This window comes from Prionailurus bengalensis, chromosome E1, assembly GCF_016509475.1.
Source record: "Prionailurus bengalensis isolate Pbe53 chromosome E1, Fcat_Pben_1.1_paternal_pri, whole genome shotgun sequence".
Classification (NCBI taxonomy): domain Eukaryota; kingdom Metazoa; phylum Chordata; class Mammalia; order Carnivora; family Felidae; genus Prionailurus; species Prionailurus bengalensis.
This window is the reverse complement of record NC_057347.1, coordinates 46,311,417-46,323,531: the sequence shown is the minus strand read 5'-3', so window position 1 is coordinate 46,323,531 and position 12,115 is coordinate 46,311,417. Positions and strand designations below refer to the sequence as shown.

The following is a 12,115-nucleotide window of genomic DNA, read 5'->3' as shown; positions in this document are numbered from 1 at the left end:
GAGCATCTTGTGTTTAAAAAACACATGGGGACAGGAGGCATCTGTTGCTGCCCTTATGGGCTAAGGGGGAGGAGAGGCTCTGAAGAATGTGGTATTGATGGGGCAGGGAGGGTGGTGGGAATGAACTGAGTAAAAGGATCCCAGTCTTGGTCACCGTGCAGCAGCAGGACAGCCATGGGCAGTGCTGTGTCATGTTCATTCCCTTGTGACTCCCCCGGTTCTCAGTGCTGTCCCTTTCTCTGCCTTTCAGCCCCTGTGGATGAGGTCAAGCTCACTATCCTGCTGAATGAAGAGGTGGAGTCTGGGAAGGAGGTTGTGCTTCGGTGCTCCGTGAATGATGCCTCTGGTCCCATCACCTACAGGTTTTACAGAGAAAAGGAGGGCAGTCCCTTCTACCAGATCATCTCAAATGATACCTATGCCATTTGGCACAAGGATAAGGCTAGCAAGGAACATGAGGGACAATATTACTGCACAGCCTTCAACAGAGCCAACCTTGTTAAAAGCAATCCCCAAAGCAACATACTGACAGTCAGAGGTGAGTCAGGGTCTCAACAGTGAGATATAGTGTGGTTTCCAAGAGCGAAGCCAAAGTCTCACCCCTTGTAAGAGGAAATGGGTGGCTGTTTAGCTCATTTCACTGAGGGTTGAGAGACCAATGTTCTCAAGGTTCTTTTATTGCAAGTGACAGACATGCACCCAAATTAAATATAGAAGAGGAATTGGTTATTATAAAAATTAGAAATTTCTCATATAATTGTAACTCCAAATTCTTGGTAGAGAGATATCAACTGGCCTGTCTTGGGTCAAATGTCCACCCATGGACCACCTGTGGCCAAGAGGATTGGGTCATGCAGAAGGGACATAGTTTCAGGAGCCCACCAATGTGGGTAGAGGTGGCTTCCTAGTGAAGGAGAAGGGATGAATAGACCCCCAAAAAGTAATCTACTTCAGTCCAATGGTCCTTTAAGACCATAGCTGTAGCAAAAACCAAACCAAAAAAAAAAAAAAAAAAACAAACCCAAAAAACAAAAAACAACATTTCTGCACCAGCTATGAACACAAGAGTTCTTTGGAGGTAGATGCTCATGTAAGATGCTGGTTACAAGGACTATAAAATTCAGTCTTATTTGTTGCTTAAATTTGATATTATTTCTTGTTGACAGAGGAAAAACCTGTGTGTGTGTGTGTGTGTGTGTGTGTGTGTGTGCGTGTGCGTGTTTCTTTCTTCATTTCCAGTCTTTCTTGCCCCATGGAAGAAAGGACTTATTGCCGTGGTTGTCATCGGAGTGATAATTGCCACCTTGATACTTGGAGCCAGATGCTGTTTTCTGAAGAAAGCCAAGGGTAAGTACAATTCTTTCACTGCATTCTGGCAGGTCGCCCTGGCAAGGAAACTGGCCATGGATGTGAAATGCTTCAGCTTCATGGAGAGCTGGTGCTCTGCCCCAGCGGGAACTGAGGAGACAATTGTTTTTCTCCTTGGGGGGGGGGGTCACCTTGATAACCAAAGATTTGAGCTACAAAGCTTTTATTGCCCCTTGGATTTAGCTAGGCACACGTGAACGCAATGGTTCTTCTGGGACAACCCAGAAAAGATGAATCTGGAAGATTGCATCTACATGTGATCAGAAGAAGCTGTTTCTGTGGATTTGGCCACACCTAGTCCTGCAGTTGGTAGAGTGGGTTGTGAGTGCTATGGAGACACGCTACCCCCCCCCCCCCACACTCAATGCCTCCCAATTAATCTGCCACTTGTGCCATGATTTCTACCCTGTGCTTGAGGTTAACCATGCACGGAAGGGAAGCCGGGATCACCCACTGACCCTCAGAAATCAGAGTCAGCTAGCCTGAACTCAAGGAAAAGGGCACAGTCCCAGTAAATTCTGCAAAAATGTTTGTGGAGTAAGGCTACCTGGGATGGGTGGGGGCAGATGGATGAGGTGGGGCCCTGGGCTTTTTCTGGAGCAAGAAAGTTGCCACCCTTCTGGGAAGACGGGCTCCAGAACCAACCCCTTCCTAAGGTTGACCCTGGCCTTGGTCTCAGGCCAGCTTGGAATTAAAAGCAGAAGGATTGACGTCACTTTTACTTTTTGAAATCTTCTTGAATCAAAGCGATAATTGCCTGTATATCTGGCTTATCTGGTTCCTTTATCATTATCTTCATCTCAATCACATTCCACTAAGGAAAATCGCTCCTGGCTAAAACAGTCAAAATGTCATATTCCTGAAGGAAATGATGTGAAATCTCTCAGTATAAGAGCAAGAAAAGACTTACTTTGTTTATTTGTTTATTTTCTTCTCTTTTAAAGGCAGGAACAGATTTGGCTTTCTTTTCTCTTTTTATGGGTATTCAGCCTTCAAGAAAGTCAAATATGGTCAAGATGAGTGTTCCTATCTGGTATGGACATGGCTATTTTATACTGACTTTGGATTTTCTCTTTCTCTTTTAAAGCCAAGCAGACGCCAGTGGAGATGGCCAGGTCAGTGTGAGTATTTGGAAGAGATGCGGGTGGCTCTGTAGACATGTGGAAACTGTAGGGAAATTCTGGTCATCAGGAATTTTTTCTTGGGAAACTCAGAAAAATAAGGTCTTAGGTGTGAGTAGTGGAGGTGTGTGTGCATGCGTGTGTGTGTGTGTACGTGTGTGCATGCGTGTGTGTTTGTCTCCGCGGAAGATTGCCAATCGCCCTTCCCTGGGAAAGAATGGCCTTATTCTGAAGCCATGTCCTTCCGACACTCTTACCTGTCAAATCCCCTTTTCCTTATGAAATTATACTGACAGTAGAGGGAATTTTTAGAATTTACTTTCTTGGTAAAATAGAGTTGGCCTAAAAAAAAAATGGTTGTAATCATTTTACTGTTTTTGAAACCTCAAATCCAAAAGTATGGAAATGATAGCTCTGATGGTTCTGGAGAAAAACAGTAGCACAGGCTGAGGAACTCAGAGGGGTGGGATTCGCCTGATAAAGGCTGCCTGCAGTTCAGGTTCCCCTTGGCGCTGACATTTATTTTAACGGCGAACAGTTTTTGTCAAATAATCTTAGAGCTGAAAACAATGTTAGCTTTCCACAGGAGAGGGTAAAGTTTTTGTAACTGCAGAAAACTCTTTAAAAAAGAAAAGAAAAAGAAAACTCTTCCTGGTTTTCTCATGATCTTTCCTTGGTTATTTTATTAGTTTGAAGTTAGAGCCAAAAAAAAAAAAAAAGTCATCTATTCTTTACTTTTTAAATTTCATTTTAAGGCCAGCAGCGCCACTTCTGAATTCCAGCAATGAGAAGATGTTGTCAGATCCCGATACCGAAGCCAACAGACATTACGGTACAGTCTTGGTTTCCCGCAGTTGCTAAGCGTTTTCCCCAGCTGGCTACACACTCCCCTACCGGTCTTAGAAGCAGAATGTGTAGGTAATGGGGTTCAAGTTGGAAGGGAAGCCCTGTCCTCAAGCAGGGGCGCTTAATCCAATCAGTCATGGAAGGGTGAGTTGATAAATAAACCAAAAACTTCGGAAGACAGGCAGAACATTTTATCCTAATTTTACCACCTTCTAAACATCCCAGGGAATGTGGAGAATAATTGTAATGCCGTGGATACCCATCCTGGGTTATCTTCCAAAACTTTGAACAGTGCCCAAGTATAATCATTATCCTTTTGTTAGAGAAGAGACCAGTTACCAAATTAGGGCACTGGTAAAACATCTTCTTGGATGGAATTGTTTATTACAAGCACAAGACAGTTTCCTTTCAAACTTTGCCACAATTAATTAAAGTATTTCTCAGCTAGTGGAGGCATTAAAAAAAAAAAATGTTACAATAAAGGAATGCATGCTTAGAGGCTGAGTGAAAGCTTGCAAGTCCGCTCAGTAGGGTGGGGAGCCAATCCCTGGAGTTCTTAATCCCATTAAGTCTAGGAGAAAATTGCTCAAGCCTTTGAAGAAGGGCGCCAGCCACTTCCCAGAGGGGGTATAATTATATCACGCAAGACATCCTGTCCCAGACCACGTTGGGGGCAGTTTTCTTTATCAGCAGGTCTGAGAATAGAATGCTCATGTTCTTTTCTAATTGTGTAAGTGTTTCACAAGAATGAGAATTTTAGGTAGGATATGCCTTTTACAGGGCATACTTGAGAAACATGTTTTAAGAATTGAGCAATTCTTATAGTACCAAATCAAACCTTTAAAAAGTCAATAAAATGGCCTGGTTGGCTCAACCGTAGAGCATGCAACTCTTAACCTCAAGGTCATGAGTTCAAGCCCCACATGGGACGTGGAGCCTACTAATTAATAATCAAACAAACAAACAAATAAATGGAAGAACCTGGGAAACTGTATTCCTGAAGGCCATCAAATAGAACAGGAACTAAAGAAAGCACAAAATGTGAGACAATCCTTACTAGAAAGTGAATAAAACATTTGCAATAGCAAAAGTAATGGGCCAATAAAGAGAGAAATAGGCAAATATATCATTTAAGAAACTACATACAGAAACATTTGGTGAATATTTAGTAAAAAGTAATCCAGTGTTATAGAGAAAATACCTTTGTGTGGTTTAAGGGGGATTCTTTTGGTGATTTATACTATTTACACATAAATACATAGACACTTTAAATTAAATGCTAAGAGGTATATTAAAATAGGATTTTCCTCCAAATTTCCAAAATGCAAGAAATACTCTAATTCTTATATTGTCTCTGCATGGATTATTTCACTTTATAAAATATTTTAATAATCACAATAAGTAATTAGTTTTAATACATAATGGAAAATCATATGTTCTTCAGAAGTATTATTTATAACATCCGTAAGAATTATTATTATTTTTTTATTCTTGAGAGAGCATGTAAGCAGGGGAGAGGGAGGGAGAGAGAGAATCCCAAGCAGGTTCTGCACTGTCCGCGTGGAGCCCTGCGCGGGGCTTGAACTCACAAAACTGTGAGATCATGACTTGAGCTGAAATTAAGAGTCAGACACCTAATCGACTGAGCCACCCAGGTACCCTGAGAATTATTTTTAATAAAGAACAACTTGATTTAAAAAAATGTTAAAAAATTTTTTTACCCACTGAGGTGGCAGCCTGAAGGTACCGTAATTTTTTAAACCATGTTCTCATGCATTCAGTCGTCTGGTTGGAGCAGGCGAGTTTGCTAGTTTCTGGTTATGGACCCCTTCCTTTAGAATTAAGCTTAACCTCAGGGCCCCTGGGTGGCTCAGTCGGTTAAGCGTTGGACTTCAGCTCGGGTCACAATCTGCTGATCTGTGAGTTCGAGCCCTGCACCTGGCTCTGTGCTGACAGCTCAGAGCCTGGAACCTGCTTCTGATTCTCTGTCTCCTTCTCTCTTTGCCCCTCCCCCACTCACACTCTGTCTCTCTCTCTCAGAAGTAATAAACAAACAAAAAAGGAATTTAGCTTCATTTCTAATGGGGTTGCTCAACGTGAACAATTCTGAATTTTGAACAACCCATAGGCAGAAGTTTTCCTCCCATGGGATGGTAAGCATGTTCCTGGTGTTAGAAAGAGACCGCACAGTGGGCGGGATGGGGCTGAAGGGGGACCAGATGGGAATCCAGAATCAGATATGCTGCTGGTTGCCCACTACACTGAAGAAGTTAGGCCTCACTTCATTTCTTAGTGGCACTAAGTTGTTGTTGTTGTTGTTTAATGTTTGTTTATTTTTGAGAGAGAGAGAGAGAAAGACAGAGTGTGAGCTGGGGAGGGTCAGAGAGAGAGGTTAGACACAGAAACCAAAGCAGGCTCCAGGCTCCCAGCTCCCCCCCACCGCCCAGGTGGGGCTCAAACTCACAAACTGCGAGATCATGACCTGAGCATAACCTGAGCACTTAACCGACTGAGTTACCCAGGTGCCCCGTGGCACTAAATTTTTTAAACATTATATGAAAAGCTAGAATTTCCATTGTCATTCATCCTAATTGTTATTTTTCAACTAGGTTACAGTGAAGATGTTGGAAACCATGCAATGAAATCGGCAAATGAAAATAAAGGTAATTATCTAATTTTAAAACGTTTTTTTAATTAGAAACTTTACGTTAAAAAAGACCCCTAGGGAAAGAGCTAAAACTGTTAAAGCCTGGGGATGTTTCCCCACCTCTCTCAGTGACCCTGTCCCTGGCCACTGTGTATAAATAGAGATGGCTGATTGCTTTCTCCAAAGATGCTATCTTGTGTCCTTAATGGAAAGTAACCAAAATTCTAGTGGGAAAGAACTGGGTTATACCTAACAGGGAACTGGCTGATTCAGAATGGGTTACTGAGTAGTACTGTAGAGGACCTCCTTTCTTTTGGGTAGTAGAAGCAGGGATGTTTTTTAATTTTTATTTAGTTAGTTATTTTTCATGTTTATTTACTTTTGAGAGAGAGAGAGTGTGTGTGTGTGTGAGTGGAGGAGGGACAGAGAGAGAGGGAGACACAGGATGCAGGGCTTGAACTCACGGATCAGGAGATCATGACCTGAGCTGACGTTGGACGCTCAACCGACTGAGCCACCCAAGCGTCCCGTGTATTTTATACATAACCTAAAAATATTATTTTGTGTCTCAATATTAATAAAAATAAAACATACACTATAAAGAAAATAAACTAGCATTGCTGCTAATTTTTAAAGACAATTAACAGTAGATTCCCTGCTATGGTTAAACCTCAGAAGGATTGGGCTAAATCGTAAATCGTTTCTCAAAATTCTTCCCCCCCACCCCGGGGCTCTATCACAGGAGCTAAATCTAAAGTAGGGTCGCCTGGGTGGCTTTGTTAGTCTGCCTCTTGATCTCAGTTCAGGTCTTGATCTCTGGGTCATGATTTCAGACTCTGAGCGGGATGTGAAGCCTACTTAAAAAAAAAAAAATCTAAAAAAGTAAACACCTGTGTCCTTGACCACATATCGATGTTTTCAGTGCTGGCGAGAAACCCCAACTCTGAGGCTTCAAAAATAAAACAATAATGTAATTTTGAGTTGAGACAAACTAATTTACTGGATTTCACTCTAGCGGCCCAACTGCTCTCATTAACTTGTTTTCCTATGCATGTGGCTCATACTGTCAGAGTATTTTTAGGCAGGGGGGACCCTGTTCCCCATTTCCTGAGATCCTTTCCATCTTGGAGATAGCTTTCGATGCCTGTGGCTGTGGAGGAGGCTTCTAGAGTTAACTGCCATGGATGATACTGGCTGTTTTCTGTGTCTACTGAGCTTTCACAAATCCTTCCCCTGTAGAAACAATGGGGACCTGGGCCGGAGGGCCTTTCCACATCCTGGAGAAAGCAGGACTTGTGACTGTCTTCTCTAGCCCAAGATTTCTCACCTACTTAGAATGGCATTAGGCCTGTGTCTGGCTTCCTCCTCGAAATATGGAATGTTATAATCATTTGAGTGGAAATCTCTAAGGCAGGCTGAGGCTCCCCAAGGAGATTTTGTCTCACCGGTGCTGTGGTTCTTTTGAGCAGAGCCTCTGACCATGGATGTGGAATACACAGAAGTGCAAGTGACCCCATCTGAGCCTTACCAAGGTAAACACCATCCCTGGAGCGATTCCCCATGTTTTGCTCTCTGCTTGGGTGTAGACAACAGAGTGAGGTGTGCTATGACCCGGGGACAAGGGTCCCTTCAGTCGGTCAGAAGGGGGGTGGTCAGCAGACAGGCCTGTTAGATGTGCCTATGACAAGAGCAGTGACCCCCCCCCACCCCCGCCTAGCCTTTTGAGGTGTAACATTTCATTAATTATTGTTTACCTACTACTAACCATGAGTAAGTTTTATTGAGCAACTACTAAGCGCTAAGAAATGTGTTTGGTGAGAGACTTTGAGGGCAGCCTTACCCCTGGGCGTTTGGACTTTCCTACAGAGGTATGTTCCTTGCCCAAACCTAGCATCGTCCTGAAAAAGTTGCTTGCACACTGAGCTTGTGTAAATGAAATGCACGTTTGAAGGTAGTGAGGGCTTGGCTCTTTAAAGGCACGCTTGGGTAAAGGCTCTTGAAAGTACAGAGTAGCCTGCTGTGTAAACAGTGGCACTAGCTTCACACTTCAGGTTTTGTTTTCATGTGTGTGGTTCTCTCAGGGGCGGGCTGGCCTGGAGGCCACTAGTTCTGGCCCTGTGCTGGTTGAGACTGACTCAGAGTGGGCTGGTCCATAGCAAATGCTAGAACAGCAATTTCAGTTGCTTTTGGTCCCACAAAAAAACATGCATACCTTCCTAGCTCTCCACCCTGGCTTTCCCACAGGCCCCTGCGCTCAAAGGAGCTCTCCAAAGCCTTCCTCCCCTCCTGGGAAGCTCATTAGGGCTATTGTCATGCACCACCCCCCCTTCCTGCTGAGGCTGAGGCCACTGCTGTGTCTATTCTGCCTGGCAAGCTGAGGGCCAGACCAGGCATTAGCCAGAGCCACATGGCAAGGGCATCCCTTTTTTTACCTCTAGCTCCATGATTTGGGAAGAGTTTGGGGTTCTTTCTTTCTTCCCTTGCTTAGGTTCTGGGTACCATGTCAGCAGCTATGTGCACAGAATCTTTCGGTAAGGCAGTCCCCGAAGGCCCCTAGGCTGTGCGCCACGCAGTGGGGCACTGATCCCACAGTCTGCAATCAGAATGCCCCCCTAGAGTTGGTACTCCCCGATCTGCACAAACGCTACACAGGGCGTCCCACTTCCAAGTCTGGACTGGCCCTGGGAATGGTGGGGGCCATGGCAGGCCTGAAATTCTCTTCTTCCTTATTTCATTGTAAAGTGGTTTGCCTGTTAGCAAGTTAAGGGCGGTGTTCGACCAACCCCTGTGCCAAGTAGCAAAGGTACGCGTGCAGCCTGCGGGGCCTCTGAGGTTCCCTTTGCAATTCTAGTCTCAGTGGAGCAGAAGGCCTTTAGACGCCTCTAAGCAGGAAATTGACAGGTTCCATGTGCCTGGTGCAGAGGACAGACCGAAAGCAGACAGGGATGGAGACAGAGAGGCCCGTGTGTTAACACCGGGCAACAAGGGATGGGGGCGGAGCCAAAGTGCTGGCAGTGGATGGGTTCCAGATCTATTTTAGAGACATCACAACACTGGATGAATTTTATGGCAAGGACCAGGGAGACGGAATCACTACAGGTTGTGTGAGTGGACAACTGTGTGGATGGTCATGAGGTCTGAGACAGGGAAGAACAGCAGGTTCGGCTGGGTTAAGTATGAGATGCCCAAGAGGAGACAGCACAGGGCTCTGGTGCCCAGAACTGAGTATGGATTGGCTCTGCCTACAGGGGCTGGAAGGGGGCTCCCCTCCAGCCTTCTCTGGTCCTGCCAACGCCTGATGCACATGCCCGTCTGTCACTTGGGCTCAGTCCTGTGAGTAACAGCTTACTTCCCTTTAAGGGGACTTCAGACTCAGAAGGAAAGAGGAACCATAACAGGAGGGCAGGGCTGCCCCAGGGTTTTGATGATGTGTAGAAAAACTCTGCTGTCCCCATTGACCCTCCAAACTCCACTGGGAGCTCAAGCAGACAGTCCTGAAGCTCCTCACAGAGGGCCAGGCCCTGCCCCTCCGGGGCTGCTAGCCAGCTCAGGGCAAGGTGGCTTCACGAGCGCTCTGCCCAGTGCCTGGGAGGCCTTGGATTTACAGTAGCTGACGGAGAAAGGAAGCAGGGTTTCTCCTTGGAAAAGCATCCATTTTCCATTCTTTTGGGAATGTTTCCATGTTAGAGTGTCTGGTTTTCTTTTTCTTGCTTGAACGTCGGGGGCGGGGTGGGGGGGGGCTTTCGAGGGAAAAGAAGTCCCAGGACGGGTTGAGGAGGGAAGCTTTTCTTGACAAGCTGTGTGCAGGTAGCCAGCCAAGTGGTTACCTTTCCCCAGGCTGCTGTGGGGGCCTCGGGAGAGCTAAAATGAGTGCCTCGTGGGTGGAAATGGAGAGTTTCTAGAAGATTCAAGTTGAGCTTTCGGAACCCAGCCTCGTTGGCGCTAAGGGACAGCAAGGGTAGGGCAGTCCTGAAGTGGGTGGGTGAGGAAAGGGCTCTGTGGGTTCAAGGCCAGTGATGAGTAAACTTGATCTGGTCTTGGCCAATTCAGTTCCCTGTCCTCAAAGCTCCCTCTTCCACAGCTGGGGTGGAGGAGGGGCTGGGAACCCAGTCCAGCTCTGACTCTGACTGGGCAGTTGCCCAAGGAGTCACTCGGGGATGGAGGCGGGGTGGGAAGGAACTCGTTAAACCGGTTTGTTGCTTGTTTGCTGTGAGGCTAATTGCTGGGAAAACCCCATGACGTTGAAGACTTCTCTTTCTCTGTTAACAGAGAAAAACAAGAGCCAAAATAAAGCACCATCCGGAAACATCCCTGACAGCAGAGACAAACAGCCTGCTGGCCTGGGTTAGTCATTAGCAGGCAGCTGCATTGCAGGGGAGGTGGTGACGAGCGGCCTGGGGTGGGGGTGGGGGGGCTCCCGCCCATCACCGAAGGGCAGAGCAGGGGGGCAGCGGGAGGAGCCGCTGGGGCAGCTGCAAGTGTAGCTGCTCAGCCAAGGACGGAAACCAACAGGCTGATCTGCAGTTCTAAGGACGAAGGGAGTCAAGCGTGACTCTTGAGTCCGGAGGCTGTTAGCGTGTCCCCAAGGTGGCCAGAGAGGTCTACCAGCAACTCTTGTGTTCCGGGGGGCGGTGGAGCTTACAAGGGTGTCCAGGCCCCCACATTGGCCACCCAGCCCCCTCCCTTGATTCCTTCCCTGTGGCCCCCACTCCCATTGTGGGGCGGGGGGTCAGAGGAGGAGCCGGCAGAGACCCCAGAGCACCTATATTGCTTATCACAGCATTGTCTGTCCCATGGCCTGGGGCTTCTGAAAGCTCCAGTGTGGGTGTGATTTGCCTTTTCCCTCCCGCTTCAGCTTCAGCTTCCACCCTGTCCAGCACACAATAGGTGTTAGGATCATACTGAAGGAGTGACTTCCCCCGGCCTGACATTGAGCAGAATCCCTTGGGAATGTGAGAGATTTCCCCAGGAGATATGGGAAACCCTGGAGCTTCCCTCTACACCCCTAAATCTGGTGCCACGGAGGGAGCCTGGTATAAGCATCTCTACTGGCCTCTTAGAGAACGGCAGGTGTCCGTTCTCTAAGCTGAGAGCACCTGGTATCTCAGTCAGTCTAGTGAGTACCAACTCCTGTTTGGTGCCCTGGGCGGGGGGATGGGGGGGACCCATATGAAGACTTGTGTGAGGCCCTGGCCACCAAAATGTCCCAAGTTCACCTGCTGGAGTCTGAAACACCCCCTCAGGCTTCCTCCTGGTGCTCAGGTCCTGGCACGGGAACCACCGCCATTCAGTGTCTAATGAATGACCATGATTTCAATTCTAAAATCTAAAACCTCAGGGAGCAAGCTGATTATGCCAAAGCCTTCCTGAGGCTCGGGGGACCTGAGATAGAGGCACCCGCAAGCATTGACTGGTGCCGTCACTATCTCGTGAAACCTTTACGGGTGCCTCCAGGTAACTGCATTGACTGGGAGGTGCACCAGACCCCTGGAGAAGCTCTGGGCCCATCAGGGGACAGGCAGTCGTGGGGACAAATAATGTCAGTGTGGTTGTGGACAAGTATCCCCAAACTGCCGTGGGAGCACAGGGGGCCTAGCAACTGCCCTGGGCCCTGAGAAGGGGTGCACGTGTTGGGGTGTATGCAGGTGGGTGAGGGTATGTGTACCCAAGTGCAGAAGCAAAGCCTGTCCTGAGACTTGGAGGATGAGGAGGAATGGGGCAAAGAGAAAGGGCCGGGCCAGCGGTGAAAGGGTATGTTCAGGGTCAGGGGGCATCCCTGGGGCCTAGGGAGTCAAGGGTATCTCGGTGCAGTTAGAGTCCGTGGACATGCCCCAGCCACCTGCCACCAAGAAATATCACATGGCGCTGAGCATGGTGGCAGGAAGCATCTTACCCGGTCTGGGGCTTCATTTCCGGATCTGTAGAAAGAGAATGTTGGCCTCATGGCATGAGCCACCTTTCTACAATGAGGCTTCCTTGTCCTTTGTGCAGGTGAGAGGAGGTAGGGGAAGAAGTGGGGTCCCATCCTGTTTCCTGAGGGTTCGTGGGTGTGTATGTATGTACATGCTGTGTGTATACACCCTCTATGATTCATACAATGCGTGTAGATACACTACGAGTGTGTGTACAAGTG

At 47.2% G+C, this 12,115-nt stretch overlaps 1 protein-coding gene across 4 annotated transcripts in view; it reads left to right on the top strand.

Annotated features, from left to right (window-relative positions):
* Nucleotides 1–12,115, top strand: part of PECAM1 (platelet and endothelial cell adhesion molecule 1) — a 61,214-nt gene that overhangs the window by 30,118 nt on the left and 18,981 nt on the right. For 2 of the 4 annotated variants that reach the window (XM_043584997.1, XM_043584996.1), the window contains exons 8-13: nt 251–538; nt 1,240–1,347; nt 2,456–2,483; nt 3,245–3,321; nt 5,945–5,998; nt 7,452–7,514. In XM_043584997.1, coding sequence (XP_043440932.1) covers nt 251–538; nt 1,240–1,347; nt 2,456–2,483; nt 3,245–3,321; nt 5,945–5,998; nt 7,452–7,514 — 618 coding nt within the window. Of the gene's footprint in view, nt 1–250; nt 539–1,239; nt 1,348–2,455; nt 2,484–3,244; nt 3,322–5,944; nt 5,999–7,451; nt 7,515–10,251; nt 10,327–12,115 lie in introns of all 4 variants that reach the window. The other 2 variants (XM_043584995.1, XM_043584998.1) reach the window with 2 other exon arrangements.